This window comes from Chinchilla lanigera, unplaced genomic scaffold (assembly GCF_000276665.1).
Source record: "Chinchilla lanigera isolate Chin_1 unplaced genomic scaffold, ChiLan1.0 scaffold00005, whole genome shotgun sequence".
NCBI classification, from domain to species: domain Eukaryota; kingdom Metazoa; phylum Chordata; class Mammalia; order Rodentia; family Chinchillidae; genus Chinchilla; species Chinchilla lanigera.
Window position 1 is genome coordinate 38,822,656 of NW_004955406.1, and position 23,119 is coordinate 38,845,774.

Here is a 23,119-nt window from a genome sequence, read left to right on the forward strand (position 1 = left end):
CGGGCGCCCCCGGCCGAGACCCGGCGTCCTCGCTCCCCGGCCCGGAGCGGGACCCGGGATGCTGGGTGACTCACCGGCGGCGGGCGCACCTTACAGATCCCGGTCTGCTCGGCGATGGGCCGGATCTTGTGGATGAAAGCGAAGGGGTCCGCGAACTCTTCCCAGCTGGGCTCGAAGACCGGACACTCGGGAGGCGGCAGGAACTCGCCCAGCGGGCCCGGGCCCCCGAGGGGCATCGCCGGGCGCGGGCCCGGGGGCGGCGCGGTGGCCGGATCCATCCCGCGGGGCTGGTGGGACCGAGGACGGGCTGTACGGGCCGAGCGCTGGCGACACCGAGTCCGACTTGGACCAGCAACGGCAGCACCTTGGGCTTTTTCCTGCGACGACGTCTTGCCGCTAACCCACGCCGTGCGCCTCCGCCGCCACGGCGAGGAAAAAGAGTCCCACCCCCACCCCCACCCACCCCGTGAGCTGAGCTCCCTGCCCCGCCCTTGAATCGGGAGGGGCCGGGCCTTCCGCCTGGGGATGGAGTTTATCCTGACGGTTCAGTTGAGCCAACATTTATTGACCATTTACTATCTATCAGAGTCCCTGCCCTCAAGAAGTTAATAGTCCGGTGGAGAGGATCAGACACATAAGGCGATCACTCAGTCACGTCAGCACTTTGTGCCAGAATAGAAGTAAACACTTCGCCAGACCCAAGGGGGACAGAAACATGGGAAATGGAGAAGGATTTTCTAGGCCAGGGGAACAGCTTGAATGTAAGAGCAGCAAGTAAGTGAGAAAGCAATAGCAATGATGATAATCATTTCAACCAGTTGCATGTCCTAGACACTGCTCTAAGTGTTTTGCATAATTAATGGTTTATGTAGTTTGTCCAAATCCATAGGACTACCGTGTCCTACTATATACCGTAATGGGACCTGAATTAAGGCAGTGGTGCTACTGATTCAAAGGAACAGATGCAAACGTGGGAAATAAAATTAGGACAGATAGACTGGGAAGGAACGCTGAGGTGCAAAAGATGATTCATGTGCCTACCTGAGGGATGGGCCCATTGGCACTGTCTGGACATTCACCATGATGACACTACGGACAGGAAGTCATTCTAGGAAGGAGGGTAATGTGTTTACTTCTGGACATGTTGAGCTTGGTACATAGAGCTGGAGATTCCTAATATGCGGAAGAATAGAAATCTGAAAGGGAAAGATCAGAAGTGGAGATACATATCTGGGAGAGCTTAGCGAGTGGATGCTTCCATTATGTATGTAAGGCAGCTCTGTGTAAGGCATTGTTCTATATGCTTTGTGATTTTCAGCTCACTGGTCTTCCCACAGTCCTGCTGGGTAGGTGCTGTCATCCCCAGTGTTCAGACAGAGTAGGCAATGGAGGCTAAGAGAGGTTAAGTAACTTTGAGAGATATGAACGTATTGGAGGCACTTATTTTAGGAGAGAGAAGTACATATGAGTATCTAGCTCCAAAAAGAGTTCAAAAAGTAGACCTTCAACACAGAAATGACCTCTTTTCTCCAGAAAGTGGCCAAACCCATTGAAGGACTGCTTGCCAGCACCTCCATAGGAGGGATCAACAGAGCTTTAGCCCTGTTTTCAGATTCACTTAGAGGAAGTCTCTATACCTGAGAGGAGAGAATGAAGGCCTCCTCTTAGATAAAATGCCCAGAGGTACTTGGGGTCCAAAAAAGTTCACAGTGATCCTTGGAGAAGGTTTTTCTTAGCTCTTTAGGGCTTTTGGATTTGGATAAGCCTTTTCCTGCTCCCCACTGCAACAGAGGCTCAAGGAAAGTTGGCAGCTGGCATCCTATCAGAGAAAAAAATCAGTGACGGCAGGAGATTAACAAGTTATAGTGGTAGAATCTAGGTCAGCGATGGCGAATTTTTAGAGGCCAGTGGGCAAACTGCAAGCCAAAACCCACTTATTTATTGCAAAGTGCCAACACTGTAATTAAACCTGAAGTTTTAGGTTAGAGCAAAATAGCTCATACATAAATATCTTTTTTTTTTTTTTTAAATTTTTTGGTCTTTTTGAGACAGTCTTACTATGCAGTTCAGGCTGATCTTGAACTCATTTTTTAGTCCAGGCTAGCCTTGAACTCACAATGATCCTTCTGCCTCAGCCTCCCAAGTGCTGGGATTACAGGTGTGCACCACCACACCCAGTTTAGTATCTTCTGTTTGGAAAGAAAAACACAATAACAGAGCTTTTAATAATACAGTTTTTATGCCGGGTGTGGTGGTGCATGCCTGTAATCCCAGCACTCGGGTGGCTGAGGCAGGAGGATTCTTGTGAGTTTAAGACCAAATTGGACTACATAGTTGAGTTCAAAGGCCAGCCTCAATGACAGAGTGAGACTGTCTCAAAAAAAAAAAAAAAAACCTTTTTATTGAAAGGTAGTTTCCATTTGGCGTGCTTTTGCCCAATTAATGTGATCGTCGTTGTATGCAGCCAAACTTTGGCTGGGGTGATTTTGCTCACCTGTGGAGAAAGAGGGCTCTGAGTGCACGATGTGGCACGTGTGCCATAGGTTCAACACCACTAACCTAGGTAGTCGGTAGGTTAGAACTTGGAGCAAAATTATTTTAACTTTGAATATTTTAATATTTTCGTAAGACAGTGTTGTGGAGAGAGAAAATAGTGCTGCCCTTTGCTTTGGGCGTCCGGTGCAGTGAGGGTATTGCTGGAGTTGATTTCCGTCATTTACCCTCTCTTGGGAAAGCAGTGTTTTCATCCTTAATGTTGGCATCCGGCAGGCCAGGTAGGTTTAACTTTCACTTTGAGAAGAATTCTAGATGTGTATGAACTGTGGCTACTATTTAACTGAAGGGCACAGGAGGAATAAGCCTAATAAAATCTCAATTCCCAGCTGTGTGCTGGGACTCTCTCTGTCCAATTCACGGGGTCCCCAATCCTGCTTCCTCCGTTTCCGGTAGCCACTCTCAGTGATGAGCTGCTATTGCTTCCAGCTCAGGTAGCAGCTGTTTGGTTCCGCACGGACCAGTGTGACGTTAAGGGAGGAGGCGGCTGCCAGCGAGGGGACCCAGGCACCGAGAGGACTCGCCAGGAAGGCGACCGCCCGCCCGCGGAGACGCTTCCTCTTGCCCTTTATGAAGTGTGTTTACATGGGCGGAGGGATCCATCCCAGCTGACAGCCACACCGCGCCGGCCCTTCTTTTTTTAAAGAGCCTCGCCGCGGGCGGTGATTGGCCGCGCTCGGGACGCGTCGGCCTCCGGGGGCGGGGCCCGTGCCGCATTGTCTGGTCCCGGGCTGACGGACGCCCCAGAGGCCGACCTGGGCCACTTCGGCCGGTGTTCCCCAGCCTGGCTACCCGAGGGCTGGGCGCGAGGCCGGGACAGGGCCGGTCCCGTACCTGACGGGACGTGAGGCCGCGGCCCAGGCTGAACCGAGCCCCACGACGAGTGCCACGTCCCCAGGAGCTCCCTCCTTCGGGACCACACTCCGCCCCCGCCCGGGCCTCGGCTCCCCAAGCCACCCCCATGTGTGTAGCTCCGGGCCCTCTGGACGCATTTCTAGGGATCGCCATCCTCACCGGTCCATTCAGTCAGCGACCTCAGCCCCCAGCCCACTGAACCCGTCCCCGGCCTGCGTCCCAGACTGCAGCTTCGCCCCTGGGTACGCCAGTCTGCTAAGGAGACGCCCCCCACGCTTCTTCCGGTTGCTGCGATGGAACAATCGCGTTCCTGGAGCCCTACTTAGGGGAGCAACCTTCCCCTTCGGCGCGCTCCAGGGACTGGGCCACAGGATGTGGAGGGCAGCCCCGCTCCCCAGCGGCCGGGGCGGGTAGCCGCGCACGTAGCGCACGTGTGGGGCGGTGCCCCGCTCTGGCCCCGCCCCGCCCCGGCTCCGCCCCCGAGTCTCAAGGCTTAGGGTTCTCCGGTGCGCCTCCCTCCCTCCCTGCCGCGGTGTGTCCAAACAACAACCTTCCTCCCCCTGCCGACCCTCCTCCAACAGCCCCCTTCTCCCCAAAGCACGGTCCAGACCCTCTCAGCTTCTCATCTCCAATTCAAGGTCAACATCACTTCCCCCCTCCTGTGCCCAGGAATGTTTGGGGTCATATGTCCCCTGGGGAAACCCACAGACACGTGGGATTTGGCTCCTTGTTTTATTCGTGCTGTCCCCACTACGTCTTGATACTGCCCTTGAGCACAACACTTAGCACTCTGCTGTGTCTTTTCAGCGGCTGCCTCCCCAGATGGGAAGCCGCCGGAGGAGAGGGTCTCCACACTATCATCCGGCGCGTGGTGGACCCTCCGCGAAATTCTGTTAAAAGGGAGCGGAAATGGCCTTGAGTTGCTGTGGCTCCAATTGGCGAGAATGGAGTTTGGTGAACACGGAGAAGAATCGCCCACGGGAGGCCGGAAAGACTTCACAACAGATCAAAGGGAGAGCTGGGGAAACCCACACGGTGGGCAAACACAGCTGAGATGACCCGATCCGCTCCTTCCCTTGCCCTCTCCTCCTCTACCCTCATCTTTCTGTGGCCTGGGCTTTTCCGCAGGACTCCAGCGCTCCCTGCTCTACTCCATCCCACCCGGCATCACCGCGAGCCCCGTCTCCTCTGGGCTTCGGACCTTGGGAAGCTGAGTCTGTGTCTTGGGGAGGCGCCTGGTAATAAATACCTCTTCCTCTTCCCATAGCTTCTTCCTTTACGGTCCTGCTGTTCCTCTCCCCACGTACCTCCTTCCTCTTGGGGACACCCCACTCTTCAAGCTTCTACTAGAGCCACACCCCCTGCCACTGCCCTTTCTCAAGTCCGGGAAATCTTTCTTCTGCTGACTTAGCGAAGCTGAGATCCTGGGTGATGGCATCTCGGTCCTAAGCTTCTAAGTGTGGGTTCCAAAAGACGAGGCTTATGCAAGCCAGGCCCCAGCAAATAGGATGTTCCCACGGTGCAGTTGGCCCGCCCATGGGGTTGGGGTGGCAGAGGAACCCACACCAGGGCGTTAGGGTGTGTTTCTTCCCGTTCTGGTTGGGCCACTTTGGAAGCCTGGGACTCCAAAGATGCTAAGAGGGAAACTACTGTGCTGGGTTCCCCTGCAGCTGCCGCATCCCTAACTAGAGTCTCTGAGATGGGAGCCCTTCTCAGCATGCTCTGTGGCCATGGAGAGCTGGAATGTTTGAAATTCTGTATGTGGGATGGAAGTCTTAATTCAACAGGCTGGAAACTGGCCTCAGTACTGCATGGGAACTTTACAGAGCGCCACCATATCCACCATGCCTACTTGAGATTCCACTTTCAACCAGTTCATGCCAGTGCCCAGCCCAGCATCACATATGCTAAATGTTACACATTCATTCTTTTTCTCTTCCCTGGCAGGAAGGGGTGATATGTGAACAGCTGGATATACTGTTCTAACATGAGTAAGACCAAGTCACTGGCCAACAGTAATTCACGTATTGGTTAGCTGGGAGAAAATACCCACCAGACACAGCTTTTCAGTTGCTGGGAAAAAATACCCCCCAGACACAGCTTCATGGAGAAATCATTTAGTGTGGCTCTTGGATTCAGAGAGTTCAGTCCATGGTTGGCTGGCCCCAAGGCAGAAAGAACATGGTAGAAGGGCCTAGCAGAAGAAAGCTGCTCACCTCATGACAGCCAGGAAGCAGAGAGCAAGGGGAAGAGCCTGAAAAGGGAGTGGGGACAGGTTATGGCTCCAGGGACCTACTTCCTCCAACCATGCCCCACCTAACAGCACATTCGGCAATGGTGCCCAACAGCCTCCTCACCTTCCAAAAGGCTACCTCTGAGCACAGGAGCCTTGGTGGAGAAGAGGGGGCATTTTTGATCCAAACCATAACAGTCTCCTGGACACATCGATCCAGTGAAGTATGTGATATGATTGTCGCCATTTTTGAGATGAAGAAGCTGAGACTCAGAAAGATTCATCAGCCAAAGCCACACAGATAACACTATCAGAGCTAGGACCAGAATGGCCATCCCACTGCCTGCCTTTCATCTTCCCCAAAAATGGGCTGACCTTTATGAGGCTGAGCAGAGGATATGAAGCTCACACCTTACATCCACAGGCAGCTGCCCCCTTTAACCTGCCAACATTGACCCCCTCTCCCCTCTAGGCTACAGTGGCCTCAAACTTCACCTGTCATCTCTGGAACTTTCGTTTACATAATAACGGCAAGACCTATATGCAGGTTGAGCTCTAGTAAGTCAGTTAGCGGCTGTGACCCTCAGTTTGAAAAAATATTGCTCAAGGTGAGGATTTTTTTTCCTACTTTGGGCAGCTTTTAAGATGTTCATAGATGCACCATCGGGAAACTGGCTGAAGATAACTGGAAGAAGATGGCCTTCCACAAGCCCAGCACAGGGCCCTAGCGGGGAAAAGTTCTGGGGACACCTTGATCTTGGTCTGTTAGCCTCCAAAGTTAATAGAAAATAAGTTTCTGTTCTTTAAACAAATTCCTTAAATCAGTATCTATCCCCCATAGATATATTGGATACGTATATATAGGATATGTATGAAAAGGGTACACATCCACCCATCCTTTCAGTGGTTCTATTTCACTGGAGAACGCTGATGAATTACAGTCAAAGAATGAGTCCTCCAACTCACACCAATCTAGTCTTTCTTTTTGAGACAGGGTCTCCTGTTCCAGGCTGGCCTTGAACTTGCAATCTTCCTGCCTTGGTCTCCCAAAGTTCTCGGATTATAAGCATGCACCACCATGCTCAGCCCATAACTGCCTAATCTTGAAATTCAGCGACTATCCACTTTCCCATACTCCCACTAAGACCCACAGTGCATTGTCTACACGATATGCAAAATCAACAATTATATTTGCTCTTTGGTCTGTGTTTCATGTTCACTATTCCCATGTCTACACTCTTCTACTTGTTTCCCACCTACCTCTGGCTGCAGCTCATCAAACCAGGGATCACTTTGTGCCCATATTTGTAGCTCCTTATGCCAAACAGATGCCAAGCATAGGGCCAGCATCTAGCAGGGAATCTTCATGTCTCCCAAAACTTGACTTAGAGCTGCGGGTGAAAACCTCAAGACAAGTAAATGAGTGAGGCTGCCGGACAGAGGCAGGGAGAAGTGAGCAGGCAGATCGGGCTGCTGGGAGCCGTCATCACTCAGACCAGGGTTGTGTGGAGTTCTATTTATCGAGCAAAGCCAATTATCTGTTATTTATTTTTATTAGTTACTTATTTTTGTTTTTTTGAAACAGAGTCTTACTATGTAGCCCAGACTGGCTTTGAACTCACAATCCTCCTGACTTGGCCTCCAAAGGCCTGAGATTATAGGCCTACACCCCCACACCCTGTCCAACTTTTAAATGTTCAATTTTCAATCAAAATTTTCAAATACAGTATATGGGCTGCATATGCTGTAGTCAGACTACATTCTGGGTGGAGCCCCTTCTCTCTCCATACCAGGGGGCCCCCCATAGCTGACGAGCTCTCCATCTTTAGAAGGAACAAAGGCTGCCAAGGGAGCATCAGCTGGGGTGCCCAGGAAGAAAGGCTGGAAAGGAAGTGGTTGTCCTGCTGCCCCATCCCTCCCCTTTGGGTCCGGCTCACAGTCTCCACATTGGAGGACAACTCCAACCTCCATTAAGTCAGAACAGGGCCGGGGATATAGCTCAGCTGCACAAGCACCTGCCTGGCAAGCGCAAGGTCCTGAGTTTTATTCCTGGTACAAAAAAAAAAAAAAGAACGTACAGTGGCCACAGGGACCAAGCCCCAATCATTGTTGGTGAGGAGCCTGGGGCTGGGTCAGGGCTTTGTAATATTTATTTCCCATCCTCCTCCCATTTTTGCCTCCTTCAAAACCCTCAAAGAGGTTGGGAAGAGATGGCAGTACACAGAAGTGTTCTCAGAGCATGGTGCTTCTGTGTAAGAACCTCGAAGTACAGTGTGGATGCTGCTCAACAAGAATAGAGGGAAAGGGGACAGAACACGGTGCCGGTCACCATGTTGAGAGTGGTGGCTGTTCCCTCTACAAATGTGGTAACATTGAGCACTTGTCACGTGCTGGGCATTTATGTGTAGATCTCTTAATCTTCATAAGCACCCTTGGGAGCAGCCATCAGTGCCGTCTTTATTTGATGGATGAGGAACTGGGATTCAGAGAGGCTGAATTATTTAGCCAAGGTTACATAGACAATAAGTTCAAGCAGAACCAGATTCTGGCCCAGGCGGTCTGAGTCTGGAAGCTGTGCCCTTAATTGTTAGACGTATACTACTTGAGTGTGGCTCAAGCCTCCTGCCCGCTGTGCCCCCAGCACCCAGCGTAGTGCTTGAGGGCAACAGCCGACCTCTTCCTACTACTGTATCAGAGTCCCTAATAACCAGTGAGGTCATGAATGCTTGCTGAGCACGGGTGTCTGGATCAGAAGCTATGCAAAGTGTTGTAGATATAGGATTAGCTGTAACAAAGTCCTTGCCCTTCTGGGGCTTATATTCTAGTCCAGTGGATAAGGGACAGACAATAAACATATAAATAAGGAAAATAGTTTCTGGCAGTACTAGATGCTGAAGACAGTAGAATACATGAGAAATGAAAGACACAAGAGAGATGAAGAGCTAATTAGCCGCAGTGATCTGAGGCAGCAAAGAGAACATCTGAGCTCAGATTGGAATGTTTGAAGGGAAGCAGACATTGGAAAATCAGTAAATGAGAGTTCTTTTCTCTTTTTTTTTTTTCTTTCTTTCTTTCTTTCTTTCTTTCTTTCTTTCTTTCTTTCTTTCTTTCTATACTAAGAATTGAATCCAGGGCCTATATCCCTTTCCCTTTTTATTTTTATCATGTTTTTGAGACAGTTGCTAAGTTGCTCAGGCTATGCTCAAACCCGTGATCCTCCTGCCTCAGCCTCCCAGAGCACTGGGATTATAAGCATGTAGCACCATGTCCAGCCTATAGGGGAACATTCTAGGAGGACAGCAAGTGCAAAGGCCCTGATAGGCTGAGGACATACCAGGAATCAGATGGCATATCCAGAACTGATCTTAGATGTTGTGCTTCTGTCTACGGTCATACCACCTTGAACACATCTGATCTCATCTGATCGTGGAAACTAAGCAGGGTCAGGCCTGGTTAGTCCTTGGATGGGAGATGTTGTGCTTCTGTGTAAACACTGGAAAGTAAACTCTGGGTAAGAGCTTGGGAATAAGCGGAGATGCAGCTTTCAAACATGAACAAGAAGAAGGCAGTGCCAGACTCCAGGGCTGAAAGCAGAAGTTCTTCAACACCCCATCCAACGAGGAAAGCAGAGTATCCTGGGCCAGAGAAAGAAGGGAGAAAGAAGGGAGGGAGAGCAAGTCAGAGGCAGGCAGAGCGCTGGTATGTGTGTGTGTGTGTGTGTGTGTGTGTGTGTGTACGCAGGAGTCTGGAGTCCATCTTACTCACAGTGGGAAGCTCTTTCATAACATGAAAGATAGGAGAGGGAAATCATTTTAGTCACAGTTTCAAAAGGTCCCTCTGACTGCAATGCACAGATGGACTATAGAACAAGGATGAGGTGAGAGACCCCCTAGAAGGTGGTGCAGCAGTCCAGGCAGGAGATGTGTTAAAGGGATCACGTACTGGGTACATTTTGGGGAAAACAGTAACAGGACTAAATAGGCTGGATGTGGGGTGCTAAGGACAGGACATCAAAGACAACTTGTAGGCTTTGCCCCAAGTACCTGGGTAAATGGTGGTGCCGTTTACTGAGATGGAGGAAACTTGGGAAGGAAATATAGTACCTGGGAGCTAGGAAAAGTCTGTAGTTCTATTTTGGCTCTGTTCAAGTTGAGATGCCTCTGCTCATCCAAATGGAGATGCTGGGCCTGGTGTGGTGGCACACGCCTATAATCCCAGCACTTGGAGGCTGAGGCAGTTGGATCACTGCAAGTTCAAAGCCAGCCTGGGCTACCCAGTGAGTTAAGGACAGCCTGAACTGAATGGTCACAAAAAGAAAAGAAAACAAAGTAAAGCAAAACAAATGGAGATGCTGAGCAGTCCGGTAATTTGGAGCTCAAGGAAGACAGGAGTTAGGGCTGGAGGTAAGGTCTGGGAGTATCTGATACAGACACACACACACACACACACACACACACACACACACACACATATACACGGAGTGTGTGTGTAGGAAGAGAAAAAAGCCAAGGGCAGAACTCTAGCTCAGGTCTACATTGACAGGCTGGGAAGAGGAGGAGCCAGGAAAGGAAACTGGGAAGGAATGGTCAGTGTGGCAGGAATGGTGTCTGTGAAGAAAGTGTTTCTGGGGAGGCAGGATGAGCTGTGTCAGAGGAGCTGAGCGAGGCGAGCAGAGGGAGGGGAGATGAAGCGGGAAACCTACAGACACAACACTGTTGAGGGCTTGTGCTAGGCAGCACAGCGGAGAAGTGAGGCCGAACGTGAAATGCAAATTCCAGCAAGCCTTTGCTTTTTGTGTTGTTTTCCACTAGAAGAGAACAGATCTTCTTAATAGTGATGGGGATGGTCCAGGGGAAGGAGCGAAGGGATCAGATGCAAGAGGAAGAGGAAGGATGCGGCGGGACCTTGAAAAGATGGGGAGCTGTGGGACTCCTGGCACAAGCGTTATGGGACCAAGGGGAGGGTAGGAGAGAATAAGGCAGAGCTGCAAGGAAGTGGAGGATGAGCTGGGCGGGTTGGCAGTTCTCTTTCCTCATTTGAGAGATACGGTGCTGCTGCAGGTCTGTAGGGCAATGGGTAGGAAGAGCTACTGATGATGAAGCTGTGATGCTGAGCTGGTGGCTCTGATGCTGTGGGTGGGTGGCGAGGACATAAGAGGAGCATCACAGAGGGAGCTGAGCTCAGGTGTGGACACTGTAGAGATCCCAGCCAACTGTCCTGGGCTCTCCTCTGTGCACTGCTCCTGAGTGCCTGAGTGCATCGCCAGCCCCAGTTCCTCTTATTCTTTCTCAGGGCCTCTTCCAGAAGCCCAGAGGGCTGAATGAGAGCAGCCCTTCCACACGGCTAGACACAGGAGGGACAGAAGAGCTCTGTCTGTGATGGTGAAGTGCTTTAACCACAATTGTAAAGCCACCTTATTCAGTGTATGAGAAGTCTCTTTCTTTCTTTCCTGTGGCATAGATATTTGTATCTGAATCACCTACATGACAAAAAGTCTTTGCTGAAAGAAACCAGGTAAGAAAGGTCTTAACTGTAAACCTTTATTACATTTATTTTTTATTTCTTTACTTACTAGGCATTGAACCCAGGGCCTTTGCACTGACCTACATCTCCAGCTCATCTCATTGACTGATTCACTGAGTATTTTGGGGACAAGGTCTGGGTAAGTTGTTAAGTTGCCCGGGCTGAGCTCAAACTTGCTGTCCTCTAGCCTCAGTCTCCTAGAATGCTGGGGTTACAGGTGTGTACCCCCAAACCCAGCTATAAGTATTTTTTAATAACTCTTATCAAAAACTACATGGCTGCAGGAGAGAAAGCATGTTGACCGCTACCCAAAACCTAACCTAGACACTTCCCTAACAGGAGAGACTGGAGATATTATGGCCACATTAGCACAGAACTCAGACTATACTTGCTTTTCTTCTGTGTGCTGACCACACGAGGAAAGAAGTGAGAGCAGGGATAAAACATATCAAGCCTTTCCTCTGATACTCTAGGCACAATCACGAAGTCTGTTCTCACTGAGAAGGACCCTAGCAGAGGAAGAGGGCAGCGTGCAAACACTTCGGAGGCTGAGCCAGTCTGGATTCCATAGCCCCGCACCCAGGAAAGGATGGTTTTACTCTAAGTTAACAGGATCCTGTTCTAACCAAGGCCTGTGAATAAGACTAAAGGTGGCAAAGCCGAGGCTGCCTTTTATCTAAAAAAGCAAGGACGGTACCAATTTAGCACAGATCTTAGTAGCCTCCGATTTCAGCTAATTTAACGAATAGTTTAACTTTTGTTGAAAATAGTGGGGTGGGGCCCCATGACCATCTGTTTCTCAGAGGAACTGGCCACGTCACTGAAGCCCCAGCCAACCCACTCATTCTGAGTGGAGAAACTGCACAGGCTGAATCTCCGCTGGGGATTTAGCTCAGTAGCACAGCGCCTGCCTGGCAAGTGCGAGGTCGTGAGTTCTATTCCCGGTACTGGAAAAAAAAAAAAAAAAAAGAAACCTATAAACAAAGGCAGCGAATGTCATCATGGAACAGGCAATTTTTCTGCTTTAGGCAGGGAATAAGGCTACATTCCTTCAGGGAGGGTTTGGGCATAAGTGAGCGACAGTCATGAGGAAGGATAAATGTCAGGGGAGAAGATGGGGGCGTGCTTTCAAAGGGGAGAGGAAAGTTCTGGGCATGGACAGGATGGTAGAATCCTCCACTGTGTGTGTTGACTTCCTGTGGCAGAAACCGTGTCAGGGCAGACACCATGCGGTGCTCCAGTAGGAAATGCTTCGTAACCTCGGCAGGCGTCATGCTCCTGTGGCTCTTCATCACTTTGCAGATCCCCAGGGAGACTGAAGATGGCCAAGACGTGATGACTATGAAAGGCCAAGTAGCAACTTGCTCACAGTTTGGGACTCTGGGGTGTGGGGTGGGAATGGAGAGGACAGGAGGGTTCCCCCAGAGCACCCGCCTGTCCTTCTTCCTGTACATTTCCACATGAGAGGGTGGAATCGGGGCCCATGGAGAAGCTGCACTTGCTTTTCATGTGTGTGAAAGTACGAAGGGGGAACGTGTGCTGCTTGAGCCCTGGATCCCTTGGATCAGCCCTGGATGCCAACGGCTCAGCATCCTGAGGATGGTCTGGACTCACTCTAGCATGAGTGATCCACTCTACCTTTTCCCTTCGGAAGTTTATGAGAAGCCGCTGGGGGATAAATACTGTTCTTTCTACAGGAGGATTTCTCTGTTTTGCCTTTGTTGATGCCCCAGGAGACCAGTTATGACAGTAAGAAGAACTCGAAGCCACCGCAAGACTGGCACACCATCACCTTGAAATATACACAAAAAATCCAGAAAAGAAGGAAGAGTGAGTGCCAAGGAGAAGGAGGGGTAGGGTCTTCCAGGGGAAATAGGCATAGCGAGGGTCAGTGGTAAACACCTGGGGTCCCAGCTACTTGGAAGGCAGAGCCAGGAGAATGGCAAATTCAAAACCAGCCTGGGCAACTTAGTGAGACCTTCTCTTGAAATAAAATAAAAAGTGCTGGGGATGGAGCTCAGTGGTAGAGCACCCTACTTTATCTCTCCTGGATTCAATTTCCAGTCCTGGAAGAGAGGGAGAAAGAGTTAGAAAGATGGAGGTGTGTGGGGCGGGGGGAATAAGGAAAATAAAGGGAAGAGAAAAGGCAGAAATTAGCTGAGCTGGGTGGCAGACACCTGTAATCCTGAGGATCATAAACTCCAGGTCAGCCTGGACTACATAGTGAGACTCTGTCTCAAACTATCCAACAAACAAAAGTGCTTAAAATACAAATTAAAAATCAACAACAACAAAAAATCAAATGAAAAGACAGAACTGTACTTAGGACTATTTCAACTTGGCAGATAATCCCCCCGCCAATATTTACATATTAGGGTACGAGGAAGGAGGAAAATGATGAAGTTAATTGTTCTAAGAAGGTGGAATCAACATGCTAATCACATATTCTAAAATATTCCTGAACATTACACGTATTTCCTTTCCTCTGCAAGACTGTACATGCTCATATTAGGTGAGCCACAAGGAACAGGAGTCTTCTTTATGTTACTTTTATATTTGAGCCTGCAATTGTGATCAACACCCTAGGAATGGATGACTATGCAGCTGTACAGCATTTAAGTGGAAAGAAAAAACAAAAAAACCAAAGTGTTAAAATGAAAGGAGTTGAGGTTAAGGTTGCCTATATGCATTGTTTGTGTTTTTGTTTTTGTATTTGTTTTTGTTTTGAGACAGGGTCTCGCTATGCAGTTCAGGCTGGCCTTGAGCTTACTTTGTAGCCCAGGCTGGCCTCAAATTCACAACAGTCCTCCTGCCTCAGCCTCTGGAGTGCTGGGATTACAGGCGTGCGCCACCATGCCCAGCTGCATGCATGTTTAGATAGAGCAATTAAAAGAGTAAATAAATAAAATGCATAACACAAAAAAAAATGTGGAATCTCTGGAGGGAAAAAGTTGTTATAAGAAGGAGAAATTGCTGGATTAGAGCACATTTGAAAGGCAGCTGTGCTCACTGCCACACCACCAGCACCACACTGGGTTAAATGACATTTGGAAGAGTCACACAGTCCAGTTCTCTTGCCTTGATGGATTTACCTAAACTCAAGGGTGAGGGAACTTGCTCAAAATCACACAGCCAGTGGCAGAACTGGGACGAGAACTTGGGGCTAACTGAGTACATTGGCCAGCACTTATAATCTCAGCACTCTCAGAGACAGAGGCAGGCGGATCACAAGTTCTAACCCTGTCTGGACAACCTAGCAACTTAATGAGACCTTGTCTCAAAATGAAAAAACAAAAACAAAAACAAAAAACAAGGGCTGAAAAATGTAGCTCAGTGTGAAGACACAGAGTTCAATCCCCAAGCACTGCAAAAAAAAAAAAGAAAAAGAGGAAAGGTCTCCTGACCACTAGGGAAAATCCTTTTTCTAATATACTACTTCAAAGAAGGCCTTTGGGAGAATGATCTGAGTAAAAATAATAGAATAACAATAACTAAGTGAGTTTTAGATTCAAAGACAAAGGAACCCACAGGGACTCAGAGACCTAGCTTAGTACTTCTCAAACTCTAGTGTGTGTATAAGTCACCTGGCGATATTGTTAAAATGCAGATTCTAAGGAAGGGTTCAAGATTCTGCAAGTCTAGGGGCTGGGAATGTAGCTCAGCGGCATAGCGCCTGCCTGGCAAGCGCAAGGTCGAAAGTTCAATTCCCGGTACCAGAAAAGAAACAAACAAACAAACAAAAGATTCTGCAAGTCTAATAAGCTGGCAAATGAGGCCGATGTTGCTGAACTAAGGACCACACTTAGAGGAGGAAGGGTGTAGATATCCCCTCTGCCACTGGAAATAACAGAAGGAAATAAGAGAGGGAAGAAAGAGAAGACCCCGGTAGCATCCCCTCTACTAATCCTTTTGACAGCCCTTGCCTCAGCCTACACTGACAATTGTCCCTGCTTTACCTCTCTTTAGCGTGGCTGACGGTGGGGATCTCCGCAGTGTCAGGAAAGGATCCAAACAGCCTTGTGTACACACTGGCCACGCTGTACAACGCCTCCTCCAAAGCCGAGCTGAAGCGTCTCACTGTGCTGGTGCACCTGGCAGATTCTGACTTCGCCTGGCTCAAAGACATTATTGCCCAAATTTCTAGCCTCTTCAGCGCACAGCTCTTGGCAGAGCAGCTGCTGCTGATCCGCGCTCCGCCTGATGCCTACCCCACTGTGGATGGCAACCACAGCCCTGAGGCCCACGAAGGGGAAGGCTATTCTAAGCAGAACGTAGACCATGCCTTCCTGATGAGCTTTGCCACAAACCTCTCTGATTACTTCCTGTTAATAGGGGATGATGTCTTCTGTGCCCCCAACTTTGTCACCCACATTTATTCCAAGGTGACTGCCCTGAAGCCCCGCCCATGGGCGCTGCTAGAGTTCTCGAATGCACGCATCACTGGCAAACTCTTCCATAGCAGGGACCTCCCCGTCCTGGCCCACTTCCTCCTCCTCTTCCACAGGGAGAAGCCCCTGGACAGGCTGATCCTGCATTTCCGCACCCTCCTGGTCCAGGAAAATCCGATCCTCTACACACCATTCCTCTTCTACCACAGGTTGTCCCACCCCTCCTTTGATGATGAAGAGGACACAGTAGTTCAGAAAATGAACCCATATGGTCCTAGCAACCTCCCTGCATCTGTCTTCACGGATATGATTGTTTCTGACGCTCACTTCCCCTGGGAGGCCTACACTCTGGACGAGTCGTTCTTTTGGACAAACAATACACGCATAGGGAACCACTTGACAGTGCTTTTGAACAACCCAACGAGGCTGAGCAGAGTGCAGGTGATGACGGGCTCCCTCGTGGAGGGAAAGTACGCCCTAAGGAAGGGGCAGGTGGAGCTAGGGTATGATCCCCAGGGGATGCCCCAGGACTGTACCAGCTTTGAGCTGCTGGGCTGGCTCATGCAAGGGCAGATGGACCAGGAGCTACCGCAGGAAAGCATGGAGTACCCCGTGAGCTGTGTGAGGCTGGTGGTGAAAGCCAATCAAGCTGGTGGTCTCATGATCAGACATATCTACCTCTGGGAGGAAAATGCCCCAGATGGAGAAGAAAGCAGATGAGAGTTGATGGCGAAATCAGTAAGAGTACAAAAAATAAAATCTGGAAGCTGTTTCATTCTAGTGTTGATGACTGACTTAGGAGAGGTACAAGGGAATGAGAGAGAGAGAAGACTCATTCTTTTGGTGCCATCAAGGTGTTAGGATTCTCATTCCTTCCTTTTTCCACCTAAACAAGCAACTCTACTACGCTACCTTTGGGGAAAGGCCTTGGTTACTCTCAAGAATCTAGATTTTTAGGATACTTGAATCAGCCAGATAGATCCCAAACAGTGCACAGCGTACTGTGTGCGCAGGCGTTTGGGTGTTCACACACAGAGGTAGGGGTGAGGTTTACTGTGGTAAGAGGAGGATGAGTGAGGAAATCATGGGGAGTCTTTAGAAATGCAATTGTATGGGGGCTGGGGATTTAGCTCAGCGGTACAGCGCCTGCCTCGCAAGCGCAAGGTCGTGAGTTCGGTTCCCGGTACCGGAACCCACCCCCCCGCAAAAAAAAACGAAAAAGAAATAGAAATGCAATTGTAAGAGGCCAAGGAAAGGATTCCCACTAGGAATTGAACTCTGAAGTTCAGGAAAGGAACAGAAGAACCCAAAGCAATAAAGTTAAATCTTTAAACTGTACCCTTTTAAACAGCTTCACAGTGCTGCTCTAGTTCCCTCCTTTCTTCAGCAACAAACTTGGGCAATAGTATATAACTAAAGCTTCCCTTTTATCAGTGCTTCAATCTGTAAGTCTCCCTCCGGCTTGCCTACTCCTTCACAATGCTACTGAAACCCTTCCCTGCTTGTAATGCCCAAATAGTCAAAATCCAGTGGCATTTTTCAAATTTCATTCTTCTTAGTTCTGTGTAGCAATACAAAATACTAATGCTTTCCTTTCAAAACTGTCTTCTTCCTTGCCTTCCTGAATTCATCCATTAATATGGTACTTACTGAGGGCCCAACATGTTCCAGGTACAAACAGCACAATCTGTGAAGTGACTGTGTTTGTGTGTTTAGCACAGGGAATATAAGCAGATGTGTGAAGCACCTTGCCGGTGTTGAGGACAGGGTCTTTGGGAGCACACAGCTATTGTCCCTAAAACAGTTCTGGGGACTTAGGGAAGACTTTTTGGAAGATGTGACATCCAAGACTAATGCCAGGTCATTTTGGAGGAGACAGCCAGGAGATGTGGCAAGAGGGGAAAGGAGACTTTCCAGTAGGAAAGAACAGCACGTAGAGATGTAGGCCAGGGTGAGAAGAAGCAGTCATTTAGGGGTCTGGGTGAGGTGAGGATGAGGTAGAAGATGAAGCTGCAGAGCTAAGAAAGAAGCACTTAAGAAGGGTCATAGAAGCTGGGCTCATGCCTCTAACCCCAACACCCTGGGAGGCTGGGGCAGGAGGATCGCAAGTTCGAGCCCAGCCTGGGCAACTTGATGACTTAAAAGAGCTGTCTTAAAATTTTTTTAAAAAGTTTCTTTTTTTAAAGAGCTGAAGGATGAAGCTCAGCAAAATAGTCCTGTGTTCAATGCCCAGCACTGGGGAAAAAAAAAAAAAAAAGCCAGGGTGGTGGTGAACTCCTGCAATACCAGCATTCAGGAGGCTGAGACAGAAGGATAGCCACAAGTTTAGGGCCAGCCTGGACTACACAGTGAGACCCTGTTTCAAAAAAGTTCAAAGAAAAAAAAAGTCTTTTCTCAAAGGGTGTCAGAAAAACTGGATATCCACATACAAAAGATGAAGTTGGTTCCCATCTATACATCATATGAAAATTAACACAAATAGAGCACAGAACTAAATATAAAGAGCTAAAGCTATCAAACTCCTAGAAAACATAGGGTAAATTGTGACTATGGATTAGGCAATGGTTTCTTAAATATGACATCAAAACACAAGTAACTCGGGGCTGGGGATTTAGCTCAGCAGCAAAAGCGCCTGCCTGGCAAGCGCAAGGTCGTGAGTTCGGTTCCCGTGTACCGGAGAAAAACCAAAAAAAAACAAAACACAAGCAACTCAAAGAAATAATAGAATTGAACTTCATCAAATTAAAAAAAAATAGTGCTTCACGGGACATCTAAGAAACTGAAAAGACAACTGACAGAATAGATGAAAATTTACCCAAATCATATATCTGCTAAGAGACTGGTATCCAGAATATACAACAACTCTCAACTCAATAATAAAAAGATAACCCAATTTTCAAACGGGGTAAGGATCTGAATGAATGTTTCTCCAAAGAAGATATACACATAGCCAATAAACACGTAAAACTTGTGCTTTTATCATGTCATTAGATATATACAAGTCAAACCATGATGAAACAATCACTTCACACTCATCAGAATGACCTAACTTTTTTTTAAAAAAGAAAATAAGTGCTGGTGAGGATATAGAGAAACTGGAACTCCAAGATATTGCCAGTGGGTTGTAGAATGGTACAACCACCTTGGAAAAATGTTTACCAGTTCCTCAAAACCCATACAATCAAGCAACTACACTCCTAGATTCCTACTGAAGAACATGAAAACACACTTGCATAAAAGACATATGGGCGAATGTTCATAGCAACAGTAATAATAACCCAATCATGGAGACCATTCACAGGACCACCTGGTGATGGGTGGGAAAGAGAGGTAATCATGAAACATTACTTAGCAATAAAGAGTAATGAAGTGCAGATATATGCAGCAATGCATGAACTTTAAAAACACTATGCTGCATGAGAGAAACTGGTCACAAAGTCTACATATTACATAATGATTTATATAAAATGTTCAAAATACACAGAGCCATAGAAACAGATAGTAGATTAGAGACCACTGCTGGGAAAAAGGAGGAGGGAGAATGACGACTAATGAATATATGGTTTCTTTTTGGAGTGATGATGATGTTATAGCAGATTATAATGATGGCTGTACAACCCTGTTAATATATTAAAAACCACTGGGCCAGGGATATAGCTCAGTGGCACAAGCGCCTACCTGGCAAGCGCGAGGTCCCAAGTTCAATTCCTGGTATCAAAAAATAAATAAATAAAAATAAAAAATAAAAACGATTGAGTACTTTAAAAAGAATGACTCTTATGGTATCTGAGTTATTAGTCAATAAAGCAATTGTGTAAGAAACAAACTCCAAAAAGGAAAAAATTAAAAAGCGAGAATTAGATTATCTTAATGGTAAGAAGAATCAATCACTGCAGAATTTTAAGAGGTCAGAGAAATGACCCAAGTTGTGTTTTGGAAAGATCACCACAGGTATCATGTGAATACCAGATCAAACTGAGTCAAGCTGGGGAAGCCAATTAGAATTAAAGAAGATAGGGGGCTGGGGATTTAGCTCAGCGGCAAAGTGCCTGCCTGGCAAGCACAAGGTCGTGAGTTCGGTTCCTGGTACCGGAGAAAAACCAAAAAAAAAAAACAAAAAAAAGAATTAAAGAAGATAATATGTGCCTGGTATATTATGCTTAATAAAAGAAACTTCTATTATGGTTTAAATGAAGTGTCCCCCAAAGACTCATGCATTGAGAGTGTGATCCCTATGCTGCAGTATCCAGAATTGGACCTAGAGAGGCAACTGGATCACGAGGGCTGATTAGTCCATCATCAATGGATTAAGGATTGATGAGTTCATTAGCTGAATGGGCAGTTGGGAGGTGGGTCTTAGTTGGAAAAAGTAAATCACTGTGGGCGTAATCTCCTTTGAAAGCTACATCTTGTTCCCAGCCGCTTCCTGTGTGTGGTCTTTCTCTCGCCCTCTTTCCTATCATGAGGGGACATGCCCTTCCACCATGATGTTTCTGCTTTACCACAGGCCTAAAACCAATGGAGTTAACCATGGACTAAGCCTCTCAAACAGTGAGCTAAAATAAATTTTTTCCTCTTTTGATTTCTTTAGGTATTTTATTACAACAACAAAAAGCCAACTGACACAACTTTCTATTTCCCTGAGATTGTATCAGGGTGTAGACAGTGGCCAAGGCCTTGCTCATGTGTCCATCACGGCTATGAGGTCACATAGATGGGGAAGGCAGGCCCTATGTGAGAACCCAATGGTAAAGTGTTGTCATAACTGACAAGTGACCCTCAGCCTCCATGTCTGGGAGACAGTAGAGTGATGGCCTGTGACAGTCTTGGATCTGCACACTTCCTGAAGGCAGAGCAGCTGCCCAGCTTTAATGGATTGGTGCCATCGGGGATGGTGGGTTCAGGATGATCAGATACGGTCATTTTTTGAGAGAAACTGGAAATCTCCTTATTTATTTATTTAGTCTTTTTGAGATAGGGTCTCATTGTGCAGTTCAGGCTGTCCTTGAGCTCACTTTGAAACCCAGGCTGGCCTCGAACTCATAACAATCCTCCTGCCTCAGCCTCCCCAAGGGCTAGGATTACAGGCTTGCGCCTCCACAATTTTTTTTTCTTTTAAAAAGAAAAAAAAACCCACAGAATTTCAAAACAGGATAATAGGAGATTAACAATGGTTAATATATTGGGTATTGTTATCTTCAAAGTAGTTGCTCAGATTACAAGATATAGGCATGCATAATTGATCAAATAATATAAGCACAAACTCACTTTTTAGGTTAGACCTCCCACTTTTTTGAGGGCTGGAGATTAAAATATGTATGAAAATACCACTGACCCACAATTTTGAAATACCATTTAGCTGGGGGAGTGGTTCCCAGGTTCAGAGTTTTATCTTAGGCTCCAACTCCCTCAGATACAATCTGCAATCCTTTTAGCATTAAAATCACCCAGATGGATTCCTGGGACCTAACCTCATCCGTATCAGTGACACAGCCTGCCCCGAGCATGGATTATTGTGCAGTTGATCTGTTGTTGATTCTGTTAGCTCCACTCTCAGAGGCTCGTACTTTCCTGATAGTGGCCTGCCCACCGTGTTAGGGGCCTTGATACTGGTTTGGTGTTTTTGTTTGTTTTTTTGAGACAGGGTCTCGTTGTGTAGCCCAGGCTGGCCTCACTCACAGAAATCCTCCTTCCTCATTTTCATGAATATTCTTTGTTCAGAATGAGCCATCAAATGATTTACACAGAATATTATAATTTAAGAAGTCCTATCACTGTGGATTTGGTGTGGTGTTGAAGGCTGAGGAACCTGAGGTTCCTGAAGATTAGAGTATAGGGTGGAGCTCAGGGCAGCTTCTGTCTGGACAGGACTCTGAGCTCCTGACTGAAGAGGGCGAAGTGAGTCAGTGTCAAACACAACAGAGCAGGCATGCACATCCCCATGATAGGCCTCTTTCCCGAGTGCTGGGGTCAGTGTTTTCACTTTGAAGAAGGCAACAAGAAAGTAGTCACCATGGGGTTGGCACAGGAAACGCAGTTAGGACAGAAGGTGCTCAGGTCACCAAAGGACAGTCACAGAGGCCCTGGTGATGAATACTGAGAAGGCCACTTTCTCCCAGCACTATCTGCCTTAAAGATAGCCAGGTTTGGAACCTCGGCTCTTCCCTTCTCTTCTGCATTACGATGTTCTGCACAAACTGCTCCACAGCTGCTCCCCTGAGCTCCCAGGGCACCTGGAGCTGCACTGTCTGCATCACTCTGAGCTCCTGTTTCTCCTCCAGGTCCGGTGCTCAAGCTCAGTGGATGTTTCCTGAAGGAGTTAGTTAACCTTTTTTTTTTGTACCAGGAATTGAACTCAGGACCTTGTGCTTACCAAGTAGGCGCTTGTGCCACTGAACTATATCCCCAGCCCCAAAACTGTTTATTTATTCTTTCTTTCTTTCTTTTTTTTTTTTTTTTGGTACTGGGAATTGAACTCAAGACCTTGCACTTGCCAGGTGGGCACTTGCACTGCTGAGCTATATCCCTGGCAATCTCTCTTTTATATGTCCCTTTCACTCATAAAGTTCTTAGGAATATATTATCTGATTTAATCTGTAGCATGCTGAAAGGGAGAGCCTTATTTTACAAAATATATATAAATATAATTACAAAATAAATATATATTTATTTTATATATATATATTTACAAAATATATATACATGAAGTACAAAGAGTACGGCTTAGTGGCAGAGCTTGTGTACCATACAAGAGGCCCTGGCCTTAAGCTCCAGCCACAAAACACAAACAAAATCAGTCTCTCAGTACCCCTCCCCACACACACACACATAACAGACAGGTTCCCTGGAGACTGTGAGCAGCCCACAGATTGCTACAACATAGATCCTGCCTGAGGGCATCGGCTCCGGCATTACCTTGTGCAACCAAAGTGGGATGTCTAGGGGAGGGTTCTGACAGCCAGCGGAGGTGGCTTCTGAGAAACTTCACTAGAGGGGCTGGGGATTTAGCTCAGTGGCACAGCGCCTGCCGGGCAAGCGCAAGATCATGAGTTCGATTCCCGGTACCGGGAAAAAAAAAAAAAAAGAGAAACTTCACTAGAGTCACCAAGCCACCAGTAGCACCAGCCCGTCCTCTGGCTATGATCCCTACCCCACATACACACTTCTGACCAGCATTCTCAGCCCAGGGAATGGAGGGCTCCCAGGTGCCCCCACCGTCTTCCCCAGCCCGTCTCCAGACTTGCACTCTGCGGGTGCGGCTCTCCCTTGTCCAGAGGAAGGGCTGAGGTGGCCTCAAATGTCTACTTTTATCTGTGGGCAGCAGTTTGGCCCTCGTCAATTTGGACAGTAGGGCTCCTGTGCATGTGAGGAAATTAAGCGAGGGTGTGAACCCCCATCCTCTGTGGGGATCCCCTTGGGTGGGTCTAGCAGGAGCCTTGTTCTGTAGGGTTTTTCACTCACCCAGGCCTTTACTGAATCCCTACTGAGTGCTGACCACCTGGGAAGAAGCTCTCAGGGCTAATGTCGCCTCCACGGAGCTCTGGGCTCTCGGGAATAAGCAAGCTCT

At 47.9% G+C, this 23,119-nt stretch overlaps 2 protein-coding genes and 1 long non-coding RNA gene across 9 annotated transcripts in view; 2 read left to right on the forward strand and 1 right to left on the reverse strand.

Moving 5' to 3' along the window:
* Kdm5b (lysine (K)-specific demethylase 5B) overlaps positions 1-439 on the reverse strand; it is a 67,875-nt gene extending 67,436 nt beyond the window's left edge. The window contains exon 1 of the mRNA XM_005375227.2: positions 75-439. Within this exon, the coding sequence (XP_005375284.1) occupies positions 75-278 (204 nt within the window). The 5' untranslated portion in view covers positions 279-439. The remainder of the gene's footprint in view (positions 1-74) is intronic.
* A 3,241-nt stretch (positions 440-3,680) lies between these two features.
* On the forward strand, positions 3,681-4,669 carry LOC102029361. Of its 3 annotated transcripts, none has more exons than XR_001236908.1 (3): positions 3,681-3,940; positions 4,216-4,443; positions 4,537-4,669. It is a non-coding gene; the product is annotated as an uncharacterized LOC102029361 (long non-coding RNA). The 3 variants fall into 3 exon arrangements; XR_001236909.1 differs by having other exon boundaries at positions 3,681-3,914; XR_001236907.1 differs by lacking the exon at positions 3,681-3,940 and adding an exon at positions 3,947-4,046.
* Positions 4,670-10,826: 6,157 nt separating this feature from the next.
* On the forward strand, positions 10,827-16,317 carry LOC102029588 (alpha-1,3-mannosyl-glycoprotein 4-beta-N-acetylglucosaminyltransferase-like protein MGAT4E). Of its 5 annotated transcripts, none has more exons than XM_005375229.1 (5): positions 10,827-11,064; positions 11,217-11,303; positions 12,370-12,517; positions 12,862-12,994; positions 15,131-16,317. In XM_005375229.1, exons 3-5 carry the CDS (start codon positions 12,392-12,394, stop codon positions 16,270-16,272), a joined length of 1,401 nt encoding a protein of 466 aa, XP_005375286.1. In that variant the 5' UTR covers positions 10,827-11,064; positions 11,217-11,303; positions 12,370-12,391; the 3' UTR covers positions 16,273-16,317. The 5 variants fall into 5 exon arrangements, with proteins under 5 accessions (XP_005375286.1, XP_005375287.1, XP_013358775.1 ...); XM_005375230.1 differs by having other exon boundaries at positions 12,898-12,994; XM_013503321.1 differs by having other exon boundaries at positions 12,467-12,517.
* Positions 16,318-23,119: the final 6,802 nt, after the last annotated feature.

What these genes read in the sequence shown, in the direction of transcription:
- LOC102029588 (XM_005375229.1), top strand. Translation starts at nt 12,392, where the DNA reads ATGCGGTGCTCCAGTAGGAAATGCTTCGTAACCTCGGCAGGCGTCATG. An exon ending in TGATGACTATGAAAGGCCAA is followed by an intron (nt 12,518 to 12,861) that starts GTAGCAACTTGC and finishes TTCTTTCTACAG; the next exon opens with GAGGATTTCTCTGTTTTGCC. An exon ending in AATCCAGAAAAGAAGGAAGA is followed by an intron (nt 12,995 to 15,130) that starts GTGAGTGCCAAG and finishes ACCTCTCTTTAG; the next exon opens with CGTGGCTGACGGTGGGGATC.